Below are 24,104 nucleotides of genomic sequence, written 5' to 3' on the forward strand. Positions count from 1 at the left end.
GCAAGTGTAGGCACAGATTTGGGTGCAGATGGAGGTGCAGGCTCAGGTGTAGCTGTAGGTAGAGGTTGAAGTTCAGGTACAGGTCCATATGCAGGTGCAGATGGAGGTGCAAGTTCAAACACAGGTGTAGATACTTTTCCTTTTTTCTTTTTTTCCCCAAGGGAATACTACACTTTGAGGGTGCTGGAGCTCTGGAGCAGGCTGCCCAGAGAGTTTGTGACTTCTCCGTCTCTGGAAAGATTCCAACACCCCCTGGCCATTGTGATCCCGGGCAAGATGCTGTGGGTGCCCTGCTTGAGCAGGCGGTTGGACTGGATGATCCTGAGGCCCCTTCCCACCCCCAGCATGCTGGGATTTGGGCATTCGGGGATGCTGTGCAGGTCCAGGTTCAGATCCAGGGGGAAGGTGCACGTGCCTTGTGACGTCACCGCCCTGGCGCTAGGCCCCGCCCCAGGCCCGGCCCCTCGCGGCGCACGTTGATTACGTAAATCCCTGTCATAGGCCGCTCGCTGCTGCCGTCAGTGGCGCGCGCTGCCCGCAGCAGCTGCCGCCGGCGCGGCCATGGCGCGGCCCGGCCCTGGGCGCTTGGTGCTGGTGGTAGCACTGGGCGCGGCGGCGGGCGCCGGCCTGGGCCTGCTCTGCCTGATGCGGCTGCGACGGCAGCGGCACCGGCGGGGCAGCGGCTGGGGAGCGGAGCAGGAGGCGGTTGCAGGACGCCGGAACCAGGGTAAGGTGGAGCGGCGACACCGGGCCGGGCGGAGGGAGCTGGGACCCGTCCTGCCCGCGGTCCCTGGGCCAGCTGATGGCTTCTCTTTTCTCCTGTGTTGGGACAGGAATTCTTTGTGAACAGTGTTTTTATCAGTGGTGTAGCAGACTCAGACTTGAGATACCTGCACCTTCATGTTTTGCTGCTACGCTCTATGTAGGACGCCCCCCACAAGCACGGTGGCAGTGACGGGAGAGCAGACAGAGCCACATGGCTTTGAGAGGCTGCTGACTATTGCTGCCCATGTGAACGTCGGCCCCTGGTTGCTGGCCGTGTATCATAGGAATCAGTTCATCCAGTTTCACAGGACTTCACTCTGGAACAGCAGGTCCTGAGCAGAAACAGGAGGGTAGGAGGTATTGGTCTCTGCTGATGGGACAGGAGGGGGAAGTGCTGCTGGGGCAGAGGCTTGAAAAGAACACACTGAGACCCTGGGCAGCCCCTTCCTGAGGAGATGGTGAGGGAGGCAGTGTGGTTTTAAGGAAGCAAATGAAGAATGGGGAAGAGATCACAGTAATTCTTTATTTAATTAGACTTTTCTTAATGAGTTTAGATGCATTAATACCTTCATTCCTGCTTCAAGTCTGGCTGCTTGATGGAGAGTGACTCTGTTGTTGTATCAGAGGAGCATCTCTTCTTAATTAATTGGCATAACTAGTGGTATTTTTGTTTGTAATATTAATGAGCTTTCAAAAAAATCTATTTGAAATCCACAACTGTAAATGTGCTCTTACAGACTGGTTGATCTTGCTGCATCATCCAGTCACAGAAGTGTTTAGGCTGGGAAGGACCTTTCAGATACCTGCAGGAAGACCTAAGGAGCAGCCAGACAGGTGAAGGTTCTGGGTGCTCAGGAGAAGGCAGTGACACATTGTAATGACTCAAGTGGTCTTGACTGGTGTCTCCTCCCTGGATTTCTGTGGGGGTGTTTTCCTTGAGTAAGAACAGAGAGTTTTGTGTTTCTTTTAAAGACTAAGTCTTTTTTGGCTAAAATGAGCTTCCATTATCCTCCTTCATTGTCAGATGTTCTCCTGTGAGCTGGTTGCTTTCCTGGCTGGTGGCCACCTGAGTTGGTTGCAGTTGAGGAAACAAGCAGAGTTTGGGTGCTGTTGTTGAAAGGAGCAGTAATCCAGCTGAAGAACCGAAAGCCTCAGGCCAAGTTAGGCAGCAATACTCAAGCCCAAGCCTTGTGTCCTCACCTTCTGCACACCAAACTGTACCCAGATCTGCCCTGGCAAACCCTTCCCATTTACATCTGATGAACTTCATCTCTTCCTCTCTTCCAGTGGTGCCCAGGGTGTCAGTTCCCGTGGAGGGGCCTGGTGGTGCTGTGTACACCCCTCTGCTGAGGCAGGAGGAGCAGGCAGACGTGCTGGAGAGCCTGGACTTCGTGCTGAGAAACATTTCAGAGCTGAGGAGAGAAGTGGAGGAGCTGCGGAACAGCCTGCAGTGCCTGGCTGCTGAGATCGTGGGGGAAGTCAGGTACAGACCCAACCCCTCTTGCCTTGTTCTCCTGCTGCACAGTAAACCTGCCAGCACCCAGGGGGAAGAATTTAAACCTGGAAGTGGAAAAAAGTGTTGCTCTGGTTGCATATTGGCCTCCAGTGGTCTGATTAGCCAGGATTGGCTTTTTCCTTGTGGAGTGTCCAGCAGTGAAACTGGATTTGTGTTCTGGACTGGGAAGGGCTGCTGCTTTCCCTCTGGTTGCTGCCAGCTGCAGGTAACTTTTAATGTAGAATAAAAGGTGTTTCAGGTTTCTTTTGTCTTTGTTCACTGAGGGCATCTCTCTTTTCCTTCCCCAAAGGGCCCGTCTGGAGGAAACCCAGAAGGTGCCTCGCCGGAGGCGGTTCCCATTCCCTAGGGAAAGAAGCGATTCCACAGGCTCCAGCTCCATTTATTTCACTGCCAGCTCAGGAGCAGCCAATACAGATGATGGAGAAAGTGAAGGAGGGTAAGCAGAGCACCAGGTCAGGAGCAGTTTTGGGCCCTTGGTGCCCCCTTCCTTACCTCTGAGCAGTTTGTAACAGAAAGGGTAGGATGTTCTATCCTGCTTCTATTTGCTTTTATTGCAGTTTGTCTACCACTGCCAGAGCCAGACTGAGAGAAGTCCAACAACTCTGACTTGTAGGGAAAGAAAAAAAATATTGTTTTGGAAGGTGTTTTTCAAGCAATAATTTGATTAGAGAGCCTTGCAGGGAGAAGAAAAGTAGAAGGCTATCCTGGGACTCTAGTGAGAGGGTTTATACATGAAACTTCCATGCAAGGATGTATTGTAGAAGGTCTGATAGAAAAGGTGTGTCCCTGCTGCCCTCCAGGGGAAAGCCTTCCCTCTGTGCCATAGTCAGAGGAGCTCTGTAGGTGGGGAGTGTGGCAGGGTGCTCCAAACCAGGCAGCACTGGTTCTATGCTTTCACAGGGAAGCTGAAATGAAAGACAATTTAAGGAGCGGTTAATGGTAGCACTGAGAGGCAGGCAGTTTGGGGGTGGCACTGTTGGGCAGCAGCTGAATGACCAGCAGCTGGTGCAGGCTGGCACTTGGCAGCAGGGTTTGTGATCAGGTGACAAAGCAGCTGTCGCTACAGCAGCCTTCTGGGACAAAGGACATGGATCTGCAGGAACGTGGCTTGTGACCACTGTGAAAGTCATTTTGGTGTTTAGTAGATGGAGTTGGTGGAGCAGGAAGGAGCTGATGTGATCTCATTCAGGTTCATTCATCTGAAGTGGGTGTTGATAGGAAAGCAAACTGAGGTAGCAAGTGACTGGTGGGCTGCAGAGCAGACTTTATCTGGCTGGCTCTGGAGACAAGACCTTGCTGTCTCAGTGACAGCAGATGGGCTGAGTCATCAGGCTGCCAGGAGATCTGGAAAGCCTGCTGGAGGGGGTGGTTGTTCTCCAGGGCACCAGCCCCAGTTCTCCTCAGAGCAGCAGAAAATTGCAAGCTGTGATAGAGGCCAACAGCAATTCTAAGCTTCTGGGAAAGCTTCCTGCTGAGGGAAGCTGTGGAGCAGAGATACCTTTTGCTGCTCCAGCTCAGTACTTTATTGGGACCCTAGTGATGGTTGGGGGTGGTTTTTGTATTTTATTTAAAATCTGCAATCAGGTTTAATGACTGGGGGTGGGGGTGGGGGGGAGAATTAATGGGTAAGTAGCTCTCTTCTGATGTGAAGAACATGGAATAGTGTCATTTGTCACTCTGGAATACCTCTCCACAAACATCAGTCTGGCCTGGACCAGCAATACTCTCTGTTCACATGCAAATCCCAACATTTCCTAGTAGCAAACTGGGGCAGGGAATGTACGTTTGGAAGGGCTTGAAGCTTTTTAGCAGCAGCTGGGAGGAAGAAAGAGACCATTCTGCACAGATGTCAGCTGTGTGCTCACTTCTGGCAGTTGGATTCTTTTAATGGACTCAGCAGGCAGAGCTCACATTTCAGCTTTGTTTTGAAAACCACATGGACAGAAGCATCTTCTCCCATTTCAGATGCAGCTCTCCATAACCATCTCAAGCTCTCAGGAGCCCAGAGCTCTTGAACAGTGCCATTTCCCTGTGCTGTTTTGGCACTGCCTTAGGCTTTGGGGCTTTTCTGCCTCCTCTGGCTGTGTGCTTTCCTGTTCCAGTTAGTCTGTTTCCATTTTCCTTCAGGATGTCTGCTAGCCAGAGCCCTCAGTACACTGCAGCATTTCAGAACTTTCCATCATCACAAACTGGAGAAAGCAGGCTGGTAACAGCTAAATCCCCTAATCCTTCTGAAGTACTCTGAAGCTATATAGAGTGTCACTTGTCTAATGAACTGGCAGCATCTCCTGTGAGCTGCCTTGGAGAAAACATCTTTGTGGTGGAGGAGAAGCTGTGGGTAGGAGCCATCCATCACTGCCTGTTTAAAACCTATATTGTGCTGCAGGAGCCTTCAAAGTGTAAAGTGACTTCCAGCTGGAGAGCTGAAATCGTTACAGCTGCCAGGAACAAACATTGTGTGAGAGGGCAGCCCACAGCTGAGCTGCATAGCAGGTTGTGAGGGGAAATGAGAGGATTTGAGCAGTTTGTGTTGAATTACCAAAAGTGAAGCAGTCTGGGGAGGTAATAATGTCATTGATCTGAAGAAAACAGCAAGAGATGAAGGTTTTCATGTGAAATGGAGCTGTGCCAGTGCCACCTGGCACCATGCTGCTCCCTTACCCGTGAGCTGAGTGCTGCCCACCTGATCTCCAGCATGTCCTCCTGTAGGCCCTCGCTCCCCTGGCTTGCTGTGATAAGGCTGACTCTGGTTCTTGTCTGTAAGATTTCAGTACCAAGTGCTGCATGTTGAAAGGTGTGGGTGAGGGCTGGGGGGATTGTGAGCATTTGTTCAGCCTCTACCAGAGAGGGCAATGTGTGAGCACTGGTGATGGTTCTCAGAGAACTGCAGCTGGCTAGCCAGATGAGTCTTGTTATCTGTGAGGCCAAACTACTGTAACTGCTTGCTTCAGATAAGGGCTTGGACCACCTATCTTTGTCTCCAGACAAAGGCAGCCTCACATGCAGAGCTCTGCTCTGCCATGGAGGAGAACCTGAGCCAAGACAGCAGGGAGTGCAGCTGCAGTCAGCAAATGCCCCCAGACTGCAGTGTCTCTGAGTTCTAGCAGAACTTGCCAGGTTGGCTTGGGCACAGTTTAAATGGGCAGTAATTACAAACATCCCCTGGAATTCAGTGTTTGTGGGAGCAGAAGGAGCCTGCCTCAGGAAGAGAGCTTTCTGTTCAGAAAACCCAACAAAATCCAAGTATAAAAGTGCAGATTCTGGAGTTGCTGCCTGACTTGTGCCTATTCCTCATCTAAGAGCCTGCAGGCAGGTGTGAGGAGGAGAACCAGAGCCTTCTTTAAACAGAGAGCAGTTCTGTAAGTGGACAGCCTCCTGCAGCTGGGTCAGTCCATAGATAAGGTGGTGTAAAACGTCCACCTTGGGTGCCTGTATATGGTTTGGGGAGCTATATTATAGCCATTCTCAGAACCATTGATCAGAGCACTAATCATTGCCTGGGCTCTTGTCCACGTGGTGCCTTCATGACTTGTTTGCTGTCTCCTTGCTGGGCTCCTTGCTCCAGTGGAGCAGTTCTGATCGCGCTCCTGCTGTCCTGCACCTTTTCCCATGTCAGTGTGCACGAGCTGTTTCTCATTCAGTGCTCAGACAGGGTGATGGAGACAGCAGACATTGCCAGAACAGCTCTTGTGTCTGATGTTTCCTGGCACAGGCTGAAAACCTCAGGTTACATCTTCCACATGGAGGAGGGTGCCAGAGTTTGGTGTTGAATTTTGTTGCTCTGCCTTTAGTTTTGTCTTCTCTCACACTGAAGATTGAAGGCCTAAGAGAAGCTGGTGTGCAGGTGAGATGTGGACATTTGTGACTGAGCTCTGCTTTTTGAGGTTATGTTAGATGAGAAGTGAGGGTTGGCGTGTTGAGACGCTCAGAGTGCTCTCCACGAGGACCCAGGGTGCTCCTTTTCCTTTTTGGGGATGAGATGTTCTTTTCTGTCTGAATCTGACAGAGGCTGCACAGCATCTGGATTTAAGCTGGTTTAGACTGGAGATTAGGAAGAAGCTCTCTGCAGTGAGGGTGGTGAGGCCCTAGAGCAGGCTGCCCAGAGAGGCTGTGGATGGCCCCTCCCTGGGAGGTATTCAAAGCCAGGTTGGACAGGGCCTTGAGCAGCCTGGGCTGGTGGGAGGAGTCCCTGCCTGTGGCAGGGGGATTGGAGCTAAATGATCCTTAAGGTGCCTTCCAGCCCAGAGCACTCCGTGATTCTGTGATCCCCTCAGGCTCATTCTGGTTGTGTTTTTGTTTCCCAAAGGTACAGCACAGCCAACGCTGAGTCTGATTACGATCGGGAGTCCGAGCGGGAGAGCGAAGAAGGGGAAGATGAAGTGAGCTGTGAGACTGTGAGGACTGCACGAAGGGATTCCCTGGACCTTGTCAACGAGGATGACACACACTTAGTCTCAGATTCCTCACTGGAGGAAGGTCTGGGTCAGCTACTGCAGCAGGCTGACCGCCTGCACAGCGGGGATGAGCAGGAGAGGAGAGAGGGCTTCCAGCTGCTGCTCAATAACAAGCTGGCGGTAAAGTTGCCTTTTTGTTTTCCAGCAGTGATTTGTGTTCCCAGCTGAAGAGCTGGCAAAGAGGAAATTGTATATCTTAGTGGGGTCCAGTACCTGTACAACAACTGGGCCCACTTCCAGTGGCCTCCTTCCTCAGGAGCTTGGGAATGGGCTGGAAGCCAAAATTGTTTGGGCAGCAGCAGCCAGTTCCCAGTTGCTTTGTGCCTTGGAACTCAGTCTCTGCTGTCATCACTTTCCCTGAGTGAACTCCCTGTGCATGTGCTGAGCAGCAGGGCTGTGTGTGCAGAGCAAACACAGCAGATGTTCTGGGAACACTGACCTCACCCTGCAGGCTCAGGCCGTGTTCAGGAAGCTTGGTCTTGACTGCCCAGGGCAAATAAGTTACATGGCCAAACAGGAGGGTTGGGCAACACTGAGGTGGGTATTGGTTCATGAGATGGAAAAACTGGGTGGTGCAGGGGTGTTGCTACCTTGCAGGATGTGTTTTTATCTCATACAGCCTATGCAGGTTGATCCCTGGCTCAGTGAATGCTGACACTGAGGTGTGGGAGCTTAGCAAGGGGCACTGACAGCTCTGCCCCAGCTGCTGCAGGCAGCTCAGATCTCTGGCCAGAGGCAGTGGACACACTGGTGCTGAAATGTGGCACTGCAGCTGCTGTCACCCACAAAAGAAACCAGACAGGTGGTTGTGCTTTAATTTTCTGCTTTTTTGGGTTTTCTAAAGTTTGAGTTAGTCAGAACTCTGCACTGCAGCTGTAGCCATGCACCTACAGAGCTGCCCGGGGCTTAGGAGCAAGGCAGGATATGAAACTGTTTGAACTTGGACTGAAGCCTGGAAAAATGGTGATTTTTTTTTTTTTTTTTTTTTTTGATGAGGTGGGGAGGTTTAGGGTGTTTTTTTTTTTTTCCCAGTGTTTTGAGGTTAGCAGGCTGCTGAGCTACCTGCAGGCTGGGCTTGGACTGAAGGGGGTCCTGGTTAGAAGGCAGCAGCACTGAGGCTTCCTGATCAGCTAAAGGAAAAATCTGACCTTCCAGTTTGCTCCTGTGAGGTTCTGCTTCAGCTCCTGCAGAGGTGGAGCCTTTCAGGGTTTCACCAGATGTCTGTGTGACTTCTAGTGGAGGCCTTGACTTGCTTTTCCTTTCTCCTGCTCCTTGTCAGTGGCAGAATGGGTCCTGACATCAAACCTTTCTGCTCTCCCTGCAGTATGCAGAGCAGAAGGAGTTCCTCTGGCGCCTGGCCCGGGCACACAGCGACATGTGTGACATGACAGAGGATGCAGATGAGAAGAGATCCTATGCCTCTGATGGTGAGGAATTGCCTATCTGGGATGAAGGAAGGGGGTGTTCAGAGCTCATAGCACACTTCACATTTATAAACCCCACACTTGGATTACTTTTGGCCTTGTAATCTCTTTTTTTTTCAGCTAGCAGGACTGGCTGTGAGAGTTCTGCTTGCTCCAAGGCAGGCTAAGGGCCAGTCAAAGGTGTAAGAGTTGGTTTCTCAGACCCCTCATCCATATCCTGTGTGCTATGAAGATAAACACATTTTTGCTGCAAGACACTTACATTTTTTAATATAAATTAAAAAAAGAGATTATTTTAAATGTGTTTTTACTTAGAGGAGCCAGTTTAGTTTCATTCCCTCATTCTTCTCTGTCTTGTATGTGGTTTGCCTGCAGATGGGTCAGAATAAACCAGAACCCAACAGAAGATACTGTTCCAAGTAACTTCTCTCATGTTTATGTTGCTCCTAAGTAAATGTACTTAATGAATACCAGAGTGAAATGATTCTTTTCTGGGACTCAGTGTGGCCATTGAAGATGTGGCATCTCAAGCTTTATTTTCATAGAATCAGTCAGGGTTGGAAGGGACCACAAGGATCATCCAGTTCCAACCCCCTGCCATGGGCAGGGACATCTCACACATCAGGCTGGCCAGAGCCTCAATTTTGATGCAGTCCTTTTAGCTCTCAGGAGGTGCTTGCTTTTCAGCTCCTTGGGACTTGATGAGGAGAGAGGGGGAAGTGGGGGGAGTCCTAGCTGTGAGAGGCATCCAAACCACCCCACTGAAAGCTCTAATCCCCTTGGGCTGAGGTGGTGTGGAAGGTGGTGTCATTACCAATGATGGTGCTGCCAAAGAGGTGAAAGGTTGCTGCAGGCCAGCAGAGTTGGTTACTGTACTGCAAGTCTGTGTCATCTCTGAGTGGTCTGAGATGTTCCAGAGCACTGCAAGAGCAGGAAATTATTTAGGGGGTGTTTTCAAGGCAAGTATAAAGTGAGCAAAGCTATGTCCTTTATGCCATTCCCTTGTTGTGCTCTAACAGACAGAGCTGACTTGGTGGCTGATGTTCTTCACCTCTCCACTTACTTGCAGGCAAAGAAGAGCTGGAAATTGCCTTGCAGAAATGGGATCAAAGTGCTGAGTGCCACCAGTGGTATGTAACTTCTTGCTTTTAAGCAGCATAGGAAAAGGGCTTGGAGACTTCTGTCAACTGAGTTGCATTTAAAAGCTAATTAAAAAGAAAAGCTGGCTGGTTCTTACCAGGAGTGTGCTGCTGGGGTGGTGGTTGCCCTAAACAGGCATTTTTAACAGCTTGGGTTAATTGGCACAGGGTAGGCTTGGTTGTGGTTATAGCAACAAACTTTGCTGTGCTGGTGCCAGTTTAGTGACAAATGTCTCTCTGAGACAAGGTGGCCAAAAGCATTCTAGAGCACAAGCTCCTAGACAGAATAACAAACTTGTGTTGTCAAGGCTTTTGTGATTCTGCACCTGACAGCTGATGAGCTTTGGTGATGGTAATGAAGGATGGTAATGAAGGATGAACTTCTGGATGAGACTTGGAGAAACAAGCTACTGACAAAAAGAGTTTGAGAGAAGTGTGGTGACTTCTGTTTGGTGTCCACCAGGAGGACCCCAGCAGACTAAATGCTTCCTGGAATCACAGAACAGGTTGGGTTGGAAGGGACCTTGAAGGTCATCCAGTTCCACCTCCCCTGCCATGGGCAGGGACACCTCCCACCAGCCCAGGTGGTTCAAGGCCTCATCCAGCCCTGAACACCTTCCAGGGAGGGGGCAGCCACAGCCTCCCTGGGCAACCTGTTCCAGTGTCTTTGGGCTCCTCAGAGCTACAGTGTGTCCTGTCGAAAAGGTGAAGGGAAGTTTGTTTAGAAGCTTTCCTGGGCATTCTGCAGCTTCCCTTTCTGAACCTGAAGGAGAAGGCTCTGCTCAGCAGCTGGTCTGGAGCTGTGTGAGTGCCTGGGCAGGCATCTGGGCACAGAGAGAAGCTGAGCTCCATCAGGATCACTTCTGACTGCAGACCCTGGGAAGGGGCATATGGGAGTGAGCTGCCGTGTGCTGGGGGGGGAGGGGCTGCCGTAGAGCGTGTTTCATGCAGATAACTTGCAGAAAGCAGTTCCTGGCTTTGAGAGCTTAGTACCACCAGACTCTGCATGATCTTCCCTGAGTGCTCTGTTTCCTTTGGCCCCTTTTGAGCCCCCTGTGGAGTGATGTATGTAGCCCTGCAAGCCAAGCTGCACAGCTGGGGGGGCAAAGTCCTGAGAGTTACAGATGAAATATGAATGAGGTTTCTCCTTTCTGTTCCTCCAGCATTCTTGGGTTAATGGTTGGGTTTTACTCTGTCAGTGACAGTTTGCTAATGCTCTGCTGCAGAGGCTCTTGCTCTTTGTCAGAAGGTGATGGATGTGCCTCCCTCAGCTACTCCTGGGAGCGTGGGCTTAGTGCTGTGCCAGTGTTCTTGCATCCATCTTAGCTCTGGAGTAAGGAGGAGCATCATTCTTCCCAGACAGCTTTTATAGTTGTCTGGAGAGTGTCTTCTGGCCTGGCACAGTGTGCTCTGCTCAGGGCTGCTGCTGGGGCCTCTGGCTGGGAAATGGAATTGGCCAGCAGCACAAGGCTCCTGCTTTTCACAGAGATACTTCGCATCTTTTTCTTCTAATCAAAGATGATGTGGCATGCAGCTCAGCCAGGCAGGGTGTGCTGTGCCTGAGTGCTGCAGAGGGTGAGGGGCTGGCCCAGGGGAAGGCACCTTGCTCTCAGCAGCCTGAACAAACAGGCTCTGGCTGCAGCTGGGCTGTGGCATTGGAAGGATTGCCCTGCTTGTTGAAAAGACACCAAAGAGGGTTTGGAGAGGGGCACAGATATTTGGAGAGAAGCACAGGATGCCAGGTTGGAAGGGACCCCAGGGATCATCTGATCCAATCTTGCCAGGTGACAGTGGAGTTGAAATGAGCTGGCCCAGAACCCTGGCCAGCTGAGTCTGGAAACTGCCCAGTGCAGGGCAATCCACCACTGTCCTGGCAGAGGATTCCAGTGCCCAACTGCTCTGATGATGAGAAATGTTCTCCTGGACTCCAGTCAGAGTCTCCCCTGGAGGGACTTGGACCCATTACCCCTGGGACTCCTTTTCCATGGGACTCCTTGGAAAAGGGGAGAGGTATGGGAATGTGCTGGGCTGGTGTTCTGGTGAATTACTTGATCACAGGATCAGTCAGCTTGGAAAATATCTTCCAAGAGCAAGTCCAGCCATTCACCCAGGACCAGCTCTGCTTTTCAGACAAAAGCAGGGGAATTCAGTGCAGAGCAGAAGCTGGGGAGCAGCATGGATTTGTGTAACACTCAGGTGCTTTTCCTTCTTGCCTCCAGACACAGCAGGCAACATTTCCTCTCTCTTTTCCACAGCTTACTAAATGAACATTTCCAGGGAAATATTCCCAGTGATCATGTCTCTGCTTTGTGATGCAGGCTGTGGGAGCTCTGTTGGCATTATCACAGCTGCACTCTTCCCTCCTGACCAACCTTACTTCATGTGGACCAGAATTCTCTATTTAATCTATTATTAATTACTGCTTGTGGATGACTGAAGGTGCAGTGGTGCTGGGTTTTGGTGCTAATGCCTTGGGGTTGATGTTCTTTGGGGGGCTGCCTGCTGGCTCTTTGGGGCTGTTGCAGAATTCCTTCCCTGGTTTACTGGCTCTAAGGTGTGTTGCTTGTCAAGCAAGACAGCAGATACTTAGCACAGAGTCATCACTGCAAGCAGCAGATTTCTCCCCTCTCTGAGTGCCCCTTAGTGCCTGCAGTGCTGCACACAAAGGAAATGGCTGTGGGAAGGAGCAGGCTGTAAGTGCTGGCACAGGCAGTGCTGAGCAGACCAGGACTGGCTGCAGCTCAGGAGCCTTCTGTGCTGGGTGGTTTGGGGCTTTGGCAGCTGGCACCAAGTGGTTTCTCAGGCAGGACAGAGAAAGCAGTGAGTGTCTGGGGTTCTGTCTGGGCTGGAGCTGGGATCTCTCCCAGCACAAAGAAGAGGCCTCTCAGGAATCTCTTGGGTCTTTCTGACACCAGATTTGGTACTAAGCTGTTGCTGTAGTTGCTGCTCTTGGAAGTCAGCTGGTCCCAGGAGAGCCATCAGCACAGAGCTGGATGTGATCAGGGCTACACAGACAGGTCAAAGGCAGTTTGTGCAGTGGAACTGGTCTCTGGCTGTGCTTTCCTCGTGGGCACCACTTAGGAACACAGAAACACATCAGAGTTGTGTGGGGAGCTGGATGTGTTGAGTGTCTTTAGAACAGATTTATGGATTTGAGGCTCATTGATGTATCATCAAAGGCTCTTAATGCCTCTGTGCTTCTGGCTTCTCATTACCTGACTCTTTCTTTTGATACAGGCATCAAAATTGTTCTCTTTAATGTAAAAGATCTCTGAACAGGTAGGCATCATGTCCAACTAAACCTGGTACCAGGACAAGAGCCTGACCCCCACCTGGCTGCAGCCTCCTCTCAGGGAGCTGTAGAGAGCAATGAGGTCTCCCTCAGCCTCCTCTTCTCCAGGCTGAACACTCTCAGCTCCCTCAGCTGCTCCTCCCCAGCCCTATTCTCCAGACCCTTCAGCAGCTTCATTGCTCTTCTCTAGACCTTCTCCAAGTCCCTCAATGTCCTTGGAGTGAGGGGCCCAAAGCTGACCCCAGGATGTGAGGTGCAGCCTCAGCAGTGCTGAGCACAGGGCAGTCACCACCTCCCACAGCAGACTGGAGAGAAAAACAGCTTAGAGGTAGAACCTCCTGTCCTCAGCATTGTCTCATGGACTTTCTCCATCTCATCCTTTTTAATTTATTACTCCAAAACTGGGCTTAGTGCTTTAGCTGAGGCCTGCTGGAGCAGCATCATATTACTGCCTGAGGCTGCTCATGATCTCCTGGAACTGGATTCTCTGCAGCCACCCCCTGTTAGCTGCTGAGTGTTCCAGCATGTGCTGGTCTGCAGCCTATTTAAATTTAATCTTTACTACATTACCCAACTTCAGGGAGTTATTTAATAGCATCAGTGTTGTCAGGGCTGGTTCTCTTTGCTGCTTCATTCAGTGTCCAGTCCTTCACAGTAATTTCCAAAGAACAGTTAATGGTGGAAAAATGAGGACAGAGGAAACTCAAGTCATTTATTCACTCAAGACAAAGTAATTTTCTTTCTGATGGGCACTTTCCAGACCTGATTACAGAGATTCCAATGATGAACCTCCCACTTTCAGCCTCCAACACACTGCAGATCAACTGTATAGCAGTTACAGCTGCAGCACCTTTCCTTTGTTTGCTGACAGGAGCTTCACAGGCAGGTCAAGTACCTGCCTCCTTCCCTTCCTCCAGTGGTGAGAGTAACAGAGATCTACTCAGTGCACAGGAAGACAAAACAAGTGGTAATGCTCAGAAGATACTGGGAAAACTTCTAAATTCTTCTCCCAAGATGGATATTGTGGAACTCTTTGTCCAGATCATTTATTTGATTACCAGGGGCTGTATTTTGTAGCTTTTTGGCTGACTCTGGTGACTGAAACGGAGCTCTGGCAAGGATTTGTAGCTGCTTTGTGTGTGAGAAAACCTCTCTTTACTGGCAGCGCTGCTTGAGCGGCACTGAGAATTTTGACAGGCCAGGCATTGGAACAGGCTGACCAGGGAGGTGATGGAGTCCCCATCCCTGGAGGTGCTCAAGAAACCTGTGGCCATGGCAGCTGGGGCCAGGGTTTGATGGCTGAGGTGGTGTTGGGTTGATGGTTAGACTGGGTGATCCAACCTAAACAATTCAGTGATTGTTCAGCTGACAGCTGATTCTGATGGAACAGAAGCATGGTGGGGGTTGTACCAGATGACCTTTGGAGGTCCCTTCCAACCCAAACCATTTTATGATTCATGTTCCAGCTCATTAATTTGTTGGGTGTTACCATGACAAAATAATTCAGTATGTATGAAGGGCACTTTGATGTCATTAGAAGGGAAGAACTTTGATGCTGGTGCCAGTGGCCAGGCTGTGCTCTCAGCAATGCACAGGACACCTTCACTTTCATCAGCTGCTTCTCCCCACTCCTTTCCCCTTCTCCTTCCAGTGCCCTTTGCCTCCCCATCCCTGCTGAACTTACTGGTTGGAGGAGGCCAGCAGGCCCAGCCAGTCTCTGAAACAGTTAAAAGAGAGAAGAGCTGTGTTTGGGTTGGCAAAGCACCCAGGCTGTGGGGCTGGAGGTGCTGGGGCTGCATGGGGCTGTGTGCTTTGTGTGCTGCTGTAGTGGGAGTCAGCCAGAGTGCAGCATCCGAAGTGAGGTTTCTTCAAAGCTGTGTGTTCCCAGCTCAGGAGGTTCATCTGAGGCTCTCCTCTGGGGGTGTCTTCTTCCACAGACTTTATTTCCTAATAAAGGGGAAATCCTTGCTGAGCTGAGATCCCTCTAGGAGCCAGCAGTTTGGCTGGGATCAGCAGCTTGATGAGGAGTTCTGGTCACTCATGAGTGGAGCAATATCTCAATGCAGGGTTTGGGTAACTGCAGAGACATTGACCTGAGCAGTGCCTCAGCAGTTCCACCTTGTCTGCAGAGGGTGGAAATCCCCTTCCCTAGCTCGTTATTTGTAATCTCTTCTGTCTCTGCCACTCAGTCCTCTCATGACACTCATCCAGGGGCCATTTGGCAGGAGCCAGAGCAAAGAGCTCCCACAGGCCAGGCTCAATAAAGGCAGAGCCCTGCTGGGGGAGGGAGGGAAGTCAGGGACTGAAGACCTCCAGAGCCTAAAATCATGGAATTGTTTGGTTGGAAAAGACCTCTAAGACGGAGTTCAGCCATCAACCTGCTGCCACCATGGCCTTCAAACCATGGCCCAGGTGCCATGGCCACAGGTTTCCTGAACACCACCTCCCTGGGCAGTCTGTGCCAGTCCCTGACCACCCTTGCAGTGAAGAAATGGTGTTTGATGCCTGCCCACCTACTGGGGAGCAGCACCAGTGTAGGAGCTGTCTTCTGGCAAGCTCTTGCAGGCTACATGATTATAGCACAGGAACATTTCACCTTGTGAGCCTAGAAAATAAGCCTCCTCTTAGCTTGTGTTTCTACACCCCAGTGGTGCTGTGGTTGAGGCACAAGCTGCTGGCTGTTGTTAGCAAAGCACTTCCTGGGCTGCACTTGGCAGTGCTTCTGAGAGCTGTGTCAGCTGGGAAAGGAAGAGGTTCTCCCCAGTGAAGACATTGGTCTGAGCATCTCCTCCAGTGTCTTGAAAAATAAGAGTTTTAGAACTGAACCAGAGGTTTTGCACAGGGAGATGAACATCTTAGAGGAAAGAGATTTCATGAGGGACTTGTGAATGTTCAGGTTTGTAACTTAGGTGTTGACAGTTCAGCTCAGGCAAGAGCAATGAGGTGTGAAATGTTCTGTAGCTTTTCTCCTGACACTGAGGGAAGTGTGCTTGGACATCCAGAAGCCTTCTGGCAGATGCCTGCAGGAACATCTGTTGTGGTTAGCCATCGCCAGGGGTGCTTGGGGATATGGTATGGCAAAATGAGGCAGTACATCCAACAGCCCTGCAGCAGGGGTGTGGTACAAGGACTCTCAAGGGAGCTTTACTTGAATCTTTCTCCTTTCCAGCTTTACTTTTTGAAAGAATGAGATTTGTGCTGTTGATTTGCTGCTCACCTACTTCCTGAGCTGAACGTGGAGAAGAGGGGGACCCTCTTCACCCCCACAGCTCCCACCTCAGCAGGATGGCAGAGCCCAGAGTAATGTGGCTGAAGCTTCGGTTCATAGGTTCTGTTTAGTGCCCTGGCATCCCTCTGCAGTTCCTGCAGGGGGAGAGGAGGGGTTTGAAGCCCTGTGAGGTGGGAGGCTGTAAATCCACAGGTGAGTAACCTTCCTTGGCCCACAGCTCCTTTTGCCAGGCACTGTGCTTCTCAGGGTCAGGATTTACAGCATCTCACTGAACAAAACTAAGTGTCTTTGCCCTTATAATACTGAAAACATCTCATTTTGCTTCCCAAGACTGGTGGCCATGTGGGGCTGCAGGATACAGGTAGGTTTTCACAGTATTTCCCTTGATAGACACTCCCTGAGCTATAGGTTGGGGCTCATGTGTGGAGGGTCGCCGGGCCCTTAGTTAGAGCTTTTCGTAGCTCTGGCTCTCGCTGCAGTAGTGTTTGCTCCTCATTGCTCTGTGTTTGGATACAGCTTTGCTGCTGAGTGATTAAGTTTTGAGTGTAGAAGTGTGCATGGAAGAAGAAGGCTTTCCAGCCAGCAGCTCAGTGAGCTTTGGTGTCACACCAAGCCACTGCTGTTGCCTTGCTGAGGTCCTTCAACCTAACTCCTAAATTCTCACTGTGTGTCTCTTCCCTGTAAAAGCTGTGTGGTCTTCCTTGGGTTTCCCCCATAAGCTGTGAAGCTTTGATGCACTTAGTTGTCTTCTTTCTGAAGATCTCCCCAGACTGTAACTGCACTGGGAAGGTTTGAGTCCATGCAGCCCTCTCCTGCAGGTACGCTGTGCTGTGCGGGCAGCTGGCAGAGCACGAGAGCATCCAGAAGCGCATCCAAACTGGGTATGTTTTTAAGGTGAGTAGGAAGGGGCTGCTGGCCTTTTTCTGAGCAAGGGACAATGCTCATCTCTGCAGCAGTAAATTAGGAGAATCGACTCCAGTTCTTACTAGGGAAGGGAGAGGTCTCCAGGGGATGCTGTGAGTGGGTGGCTGGGGCTGGGGAAGGTGACTGCAGCAGCACAAGCAGCTCTGGCTCTGCACTTTGGCACACTGTCACCTCAGAAACTAAAGAAGTCCTGCAGATAAAATGTTTGTGTGTGATGAGACTGAGAGCCTGAAACATGAAAATACTCTGGGAAGACTGGGCACTGCCAGGTCACCACCAAACCATGGCCCTCAGCACCACATCTCCATGACTTTGAAACCCCTCCAGGGATGGGCACTTCAGCACTGCCCTGGACAGCCTGGGTCAGGCCTGGACAACCTTTTTGGTTGCATTATAGAAATTACACAATATTAAAGACAGAAGATACTATCAGCAGTTACAGAAGAGCACCAGCTTGGATGAAAGAAGTGGATTCAAACCCCCAGCCATGATGGCTGAGGACATTTTAGTTGCTGAACTCTGATGTTTGCACCCTCCTAGAGACACAAAGCAGTTCTTTTATTCCTTTGTCTCTCCTCTGCAGTGGGATGGTGCAGGGTAAGAGGAGGCACCTGGGACAATCACTACAGCACAGGCCATGTGTAATTACTACCTCATTACATAAGCAGTAAGTTGGTCCTGGCAAAGCTCTGGGTGTAGAATAATGTTTGGGGTGTAGTGATTCCTGGCTCTGAGGCTGATCAGATGCTGGGTTTCTGTGTTCACTGAAACCATTTAAGAACATTTGGAATCTCTTTGGAGTCCACACCAACCACAGACTTCTTTTCTTCTTCCCACTTTTGTCCACCTGCCCTTGTGGATGTTGTGTTTGCTTGTAACCAGACTCAGGTGTCTCTGATGGTTCTCCACAGAAACACATTGATAAGGCAATTGAGCTGAAACCAGAGGACCCAAAGGCTTACTACCTCCTGGGCAGGTGGTGTTATCAGGTAACAATAGTTCATTACTACTTATTGCTTCCTCCTTGGAACTGAATTCCTTGTTTGCATGAAAGCAGTGGGTTCAGACTGCCAGCCACCATGGCTGAGGACACTCTTGAGGTGCTGAACTCAGATGTTGTGTCAGAAAGTCCCAGTTGCTTGGAGAAGTAGTTGAAGAGTTGTGCTTGTATGGGATCTAGAAACTCTAAAAGTGTTATTTCTGAACTGCTCTGAACTGGAGCTCTGTAGGGTTTGGGGCTCAAAGAAACCTTAGTTTTGGCAAGCAGCTCGGGAGGTGAAGTGGCAAAGGATGGCTTAGGAAGGGCACTCGCTGCAAGCCAGCTCACTGTTGCCCATGCTGTGACCAGACTGAAGCTGCTTTCAGTCCTCCAGGCACAGCTGGATGTGATCAAGGCTATTTCAGGGCTGGCAGGAGCTGCTGCATGCAGTTCTTTGTAATCCTCTGCATGTGTTTCCTCTGCCCTTGCCACACAGAGCACTGGAGGTACTCAAAGCAATGTGCTGGCTGCTTTGTGTTTCTTGACAGGGAAGAGCTTGGAGTCAAGTACCATAAAGCAGCTTTAGTGCCTATAAAAGATGTGAGGGGTTGCAGTAACTGTGTCCTCTTCAGCTTAGGAAAGTGCTTTGCTGCTCTCCAAACTGAACTCACCTTGCAGAGAGGGTGGCTGAGCTAACTGGCACTCGTGATTGCAGAGGAGGTGTGAGCTGGATGAGTGCTCTTTATTCTCTGGGGACTTCCCCCTCACCCTTCCTGCCCTTAGAGCTGCTGAGGCCATGTTTACTTACAAATCTGTTGGTGCCTCTGCTGTAGAGTCACAACATTATGTTGTTTGTGAGGGGCCTTTCAGATCATGGGAGTCCAACCATCGACTCAGCACTGCCAGGTCACCACCAAACCATGGCCCTAAGCACCACATCTCCATGGCTCTGAAACTCCTCCAGGGATGGGGACTTCACCACTGCCTTGGGCAGCCTGGGCCAGGCCTTGGCAACCTTTTTGGTTGTGCTCTAGGAATCACACAAGATTAAAGGCAGAAGATACTATCAGAATTTGCAGTCTTCTTGCATGCTTTTCCCCCTGAAGTTTCAGGGTGTGTTGTATTCTGCTGCTCCAGCTCTTCTCTGAGAAGGTCCATGAAATCATTCTAGCAGCTGCCTGTTTCTCAGTGTCTGTTGGTGGAAAGGCTTCAGCCTGTCTGTCTCCAGAGAGCTTTGTGTGGTGAGAACATGCTCCTGTACCAGAGTTCAGCCTGGGGGCGGGAGGGCTCCATACGTGCAGGTGGGAGCTGCCAGGAGCTGGTGTGGTTGTGATGCTGTGGCCTGGGACATGGTACCACACAATGTTGGACACCTGCAATCCTCAGCTGTAGAGACAAATCTCACTTTGAGCATTGTGCATGTGGCAGCTGGGGTCTGGAGCTGCAAAAGCTGACCTGAACTATCAGGTTAGGGACAAGGAGAAGCAGATCAAGGTCAGTTCCAGGCTGGACCTGGATGCTCATCCCAAACCCAGTGCCATCCTTGGGCTGGATCATTCCTTGTCTGTGTGCTTTCCATTGCCATGTCTCCAGTGGGTGACAGTCTGCTCTCACTGTCTCTGCAGGTTTCCCATCTGGGATGGCTTGAGAAGAAGACTGCTTCTGCCCTGTTTGAGGCGCCCCCGACAGCCACCGTGCAGGACGCGCTGCAGAGCTTCCTGCGGGTAACGGAGCCTGCTGGGCAGGGGAGGCCCCGGCCTGGCCAAGGCAGGCACAGGTCCTGCTTGAGCTCCTCGCTCCCCCAGTGCTCCATGACAACCTCCACTGACAGAACCTCTGGAAGGAAAGCTGGGGAAGGCAGTTTGTTACTGCCTGGCCAGGCAGAGGAACATCATCTTGAGGGCCTCAGGACTAGACCCAAAGTGTTCAGAACTGGTTCTGAGGGCTCTGGGAGGTGGGAGTGTGAAAGTTGTTCATGGAGCCAAGAGCACTCTGAGGGAGTCTGAGGACTCTGCTAAGCCAGCCAGGCAAGCCCAGGACAAGTTCTGGCACTGCCCTGTGTGCTTACAAAAGCAGAGCTTAGTCATCCAGTTACTGTTTTCACTTAAGATGCAGTAAGCCTGGTACAGGCATTAACTGTGTCCTCTGCATGGCCTAATGCCTGCTGGCCTCTGCCTCTCCCACCCTCCCTTCTCCTCTAGGTTGAGGAGCTGAGCCCAGGATTTTCCAAAGCAGGAAGAGTGTACATTGCCAAGGTAAGCACCACGTGGGGCTCTCTTTAGTCCACTCCTGTACTGCTAGATGAGAAATGTTTGCATTAAAGGATGATCTTGGGCTGTGAAGTGCTACACACCTGGAAATTCCCCTCTGCGGAGGCAAGGTTTTATGGGAGGAAGATCTGTCCACAAGAGTCCAAATCACCTGCAGCAGAGGCACCAAAATTCAGGGAGGGTTTTGCCTTTGACTCATCCAGTGGAATATCCTCCTTGGTTTTTAATAGATCAAATTCTACATAAAGCAACAGTGGGAACTTTTGAGGCACAGGGAGGAAACTTAATCTCACCACCACCATGGATTTCTGTGCTGGTGGTGAGAAAAGTAAAGGATCAAGTCTGTCTCTGACCAGAACAGATATAGGAGTCTGGAGTGATGATTAAATGCACCCTGAGTGCCTGGAGCTGGAGCTCAAAAGGCTTTTTGTCTGTATTGAGGGAATAATTGAACTCTTATATGATAGAATTGCTGCTTGATCCCTACAACCTCCAGTTGGAGTCTAGAAAGATTTCAAGCCCAGATAGCTTTAGGAATATTAGCCAGAGAAGCTGCAGCCATTCCCTGTGCAATTCCTGACCTCCCAGTGTCACAAAGAATGGGATTTTTAGCAGGGCAGTGTGCTGCTTGCCAGGTCTGCTTGGTCTGGAGTACATCATTGCTGCCAGGAATCTGGGGCCAGAATTGACTTTACAATAAGCTTTGTGGGTGAAGGAAAAGTGAGAAGCCTGAAAATATTCAGTGCAAATGGCTAAGAGGCAAAAACAGCTCAGTATCAGTTGCTTGGATCCATAACTTAAGTTATTTTTCTGCTTCCCCCCCCACCCCGTTTAACTCCTCTCATGTTGTCATTTTTATTTCACAGTGTTACAGGGACCTGGGGAACAAGGCTGCAGCTGTCCTCTGGATGAATCTTGCTGCAGAGCTGCCAGCTAACACAAAAGAGGTACCAGCCTCAGTACACGAGCTTGGTGCTGAGCAGAGATTGAATGGTTACAGAGAGAAAGCAGTTCTCTAGAAGCTGTTCAGCTTGTCAGCCCCAAGTTTAAAGTGGTTTGCTTCTTAGCCTGGACTCTTTTCTTCTCTGGGGACCTGACCAAATGCCTGAAGCAGTTCAGCAAAATAATGAAAAATATGAAGAAGTTGATTATGTCTGAGAGGGGCTCAGAGTCCAGCTCACAGCTGGAAGGGAACTCTGGAGATCATCCAGTGGAGGTGGAGTGGTGTCTGGGAGAGAGGAGGAGGGTTCTGCCCAGAAGAAGAAGGAATTTGTGTTGGAGGGGGAATGGTTATTCAGACAGGCACTGGGATTTTCAGAAGAGATCAGGAGAGAGCTGCAGGCAGAAAATTCATGGACAGTTAATTCTCTCTCCTGCCACAGGCAGAAGAACCATGAGCAGTTAATTCTTTCTCCTCCTCTGAAATGCAAAGTGGGAGTTGGGTAAGGCAGAACTCAAGTGGCTTTGAGTCTTTGCAAACATTGGTTCTCATCAGCAGCCAAATAACTCCCAGCATGGTAAGAGGGGAAGGCAAAGGCATTTATCCAGGCTGGGAGAGGCAGGGAGGGGACAGATGTTTGGGTTCTGCTGCTTAGTTTTTCAGCTCTTGTCTCTCCAAAGGCCACAGAAGAGAAACTCTTTGATACCTGGAAAAATTAAATAGGCTTCAAAGAGAGCTTTGGGAGGGCAAATGACCATGATAAGGGAAAATGGAAGGCTGGGGAGGATACTTAAAGGCAGATTGGTTGGGGCCCTGAGCAGCCTGATGTAGCTGCAGATCACAAAATCACAGAATGCTAGGGGTTGGAAGGGATCTCCAGAGATCATTGAGTCCAAGCCCCCTGCAGAGCAGGACCACTTAGGGCAGGTCACACAGGAAGCTGTCCCTGATGTGTCTGCTACCTAGAGTGGGTTTTGAACTAGATGAGCTTCAGGGGTCCCTTCCAGCACCAACCAGGCTGTGACCCTGTGATGCTCTGGTATGGGATTGGCAAAGAAAAGGGAAATTCTTTTTGCACAGCTGGAGGCTGCAGGCTCAGCTGTGTTCTTGTTCCACTTCCAGGACACGGAGAGCGAGAGGGAGCTCGAAGAGCTGCGCTCAGGTTGGGAGCAGTAACTCCCTGACAGCTCCTTCCACTGGGACTGCACTGACAGAGGGTCCTGGAATCCAGCTGGAGGGATTCCAGGAGCCCAGCAGCTCTGACTACACTCCCTGGAGGAACCACAAGATTTACAGGAGAAGCCAGGAGGCAACTGCCTCTGGGTGCTGGGGCACCAAGACCTTGGTGGGGTTTAACCAGGCTCAAGCTTTGTGTCCTTTCCCTTCTTACAGCACTGCAGGTGTTTGGCCTAAAAATCCCTAAAACAAAAGCCAAACTGCTAAAAAGAGCCTGGGGGAGGTAGGGATGCAGGTGATGTTTGTGCTGGGTGTGTACCATGGGTGTAAGTATGATGAGTACACATCTCTGTACTTCACAGCACAAGCTCTGTCTACCATGTAGCTACCATGTGGCCTCTCCACTGAGCCCTGAGTCGTCCTCCAGCCAACACCTTCCAGACTAACTTTTTCCTTTCCCTGTGAAGTGAATCAGTGGATTGGGTCCTGCTGAGATGCCTTTTTGCAGACAGTGAGGTGAGATGCAATGCCAAGCCCTGTGCTGGGTGGTCAGCCTGCTGCTGGTGTTTCCTGGTGGGATGCACTGGAGGCAGTGGGATGTGCTCTCTGCCCTCAGCCTGCCCATTCAATCAGGCACAGTGTTTGTGACTGAAAAAAGGCAATTACCAAAAAAAAAAGAGAAGAGAACATTGACTGAAAATCAGTGAGTGCTCAGCTCCCCTTTCCTTGCTCTGAAGGCACTGATGGTGGTGTCTGATATTGGTCCCTCCCAGCTGTGTCTGAACTACCTTACTGCTGTTCCAGTGGGGGAAGCCAGCACTGCTCCCTGCAGTGAGAGATTCCCAGGGACCAACAGGAGTTCCTTCACAACACCAACTTGGTTTCCAAGAGGTTTTGTCAGAGAAGCAAGCAGTAGGATTTTAAACTTGAGGACTTCTCTCAGGGATGCTTCTCCCTTGAGACTGGAAACTGCTGTCCCTCTAAACTATCCTACAGTGGTTCAGATGTAATAACCTGGTGTGAGAAGTGGTTGTTGATCAGTGAAGCACTGGGTACAGCACCAGGAATGCCCTGAGGCGAAGCTGATGCTGCCCTGCAACATTCCTCTGCCAATTCTTGCCTCCTTGGGTTACATCAAAAAGGTGAAGCCAGCAGCTGACACTTCCTCTGATGGATTCTGGGTACCAAAAGTCTCCTGTGCTGAGCACTGACAGAGAAGCAAAACCTGCCCTCAGAAGTTTCCCCAAGGCTTTGCTGATAGCCCTGCAGATTTCAGCTGGCAGCTAACCAGATGCTTGGTTTTTAATGTTAGTTATGTCCTGCCTTTGTGTGGTGGTTGTGGGGTGCAGGAGTGGCACATTTCTCAGTCACCTTTGTTTTAGTCCCTGTCACAGGAGTGCTGGACTGGTGGAGTTCTACCTTGTGAAAATGACTGAAGGGGAAAGTCTTTAGACTTTCCATGTGCTCCATCTGCCACATGTTAGCTTTTTTGCCTTTTTTATTTCACCCCAAATTAAAGTCTCTCAAATGTTGGTGCTGATCTCAACTTCTGAGATCCAGGCAAGTGTGGAATTTGCTTTCTTTGCTGAAAATGGACTTGCTGCATGCCAAAGCTCATCCCTGCATGTCTGTGCAGTTCTCCTTGCCCCATGGGTGGCTGCTGGATGTGCCTCTGAGGGACTTGGTTTGTATTGCATCTTTGTCCTTCCCTGAATTCCTCAGTGGAATGATGAAGCTGCTTCCTCTTCTTGGGGCCTTGTCTGGAGTCTCCCAGGGCCTGGCCCTTTTCTCCTCTTACACCTCCAAGCAGCGTTCCAGAGCCAGGAGCCCCTCACCCTGTGCTGCTAGGAAACTTCTGTCGAACTCCTGGAAGAGAAATGTCTGCATCCCTCCCTCCTAGGAGCAGGACACTCATTCCAACTCTCCCCCTGGCTCAGCTCTACTGGATCCACATTGCTTGGTTCAGGGGCACTCATAATTCCTTGGAAATTCCCTG

The 24,104-nt window shown here is 50.6% G+C and overlaps 1 protein-coding gene across 1 annotated transcript; it reads left to right on the forward strand.

Moving 5' to 3' along the window:
- The first annotated feature begins 561 nt into the window (after nucleotides 1–561).
- On the forward strand, nucleotides 562–22,650 carry RMDN3 (regulator of microtubule dynamics 3). The gene is made up of 12 exons (XM_054390326.1): nucleotides 562–727; nucleotides 2,053–2,248; nucleotides 2,571–2,717; nucleotides 6,588–6,855; nucleotides 8,060–8,162; nucleotides 9,229–9,289; nucleotides 16,638–16,713; nucleotides 17,655–17,732; nucleotides 19,348–19,446; nucleotides 19,924–19,977; nucleotides 20,859–20,939; nucleotides 22,055–22,650. Exons 1-12 carry the CDS (start codon nucleotides 562–564, stop codon nucleotides 22,106–22,108), a joined length of 1,383 nt encoding a protein of 460 aa, XP_054246301.1. The 3' UTR covers nucleotides 22,109–22,650.
- The last annotated feature ends 1,454 nt before the right edge of the window (nucleotides 22,651–24,104 follow it).

The sequence above is a fragment of the Indicator indicator genome, chromosome 21, assembly GCF_027791375.1.
Source record: "Indicator indicator isolate 239-I01 chromosome 21, UM_Iind_1.1, whole genome shotgun sequence".
NCBI classification, from domain to species: Eukaryota; Metazoa; Chordata; class Aves; order Piciformes; family Indicatoridae; genus Indicator; species Indicator indicator.

Excerpts from the sequence above, each read along its gene's own strand:
- RMDN3 (XM_054390326.1), top strand. The coding sequence starts at position 562 with ATGGCGCGGCCCGGCCCTGGGCGCTTGGTGCTGGTGGTAGCACTGGGC. Across the intron at positions 16,714-17,654 it reads AAACTGGGTATGTTTTTAAG|AAACACATTGATAAGGCAAT; the intron begins GTGAGTAGGAAG and ends GGTTCTCCACAG. Across the intron at positions 19,978-20,858 it reads GAAGAGTGTACATTGCCAAG|TGTTACAGGGACCTGGGGAA; the intron begins GTAAGCACCACG and ends TTTATTTCACAG.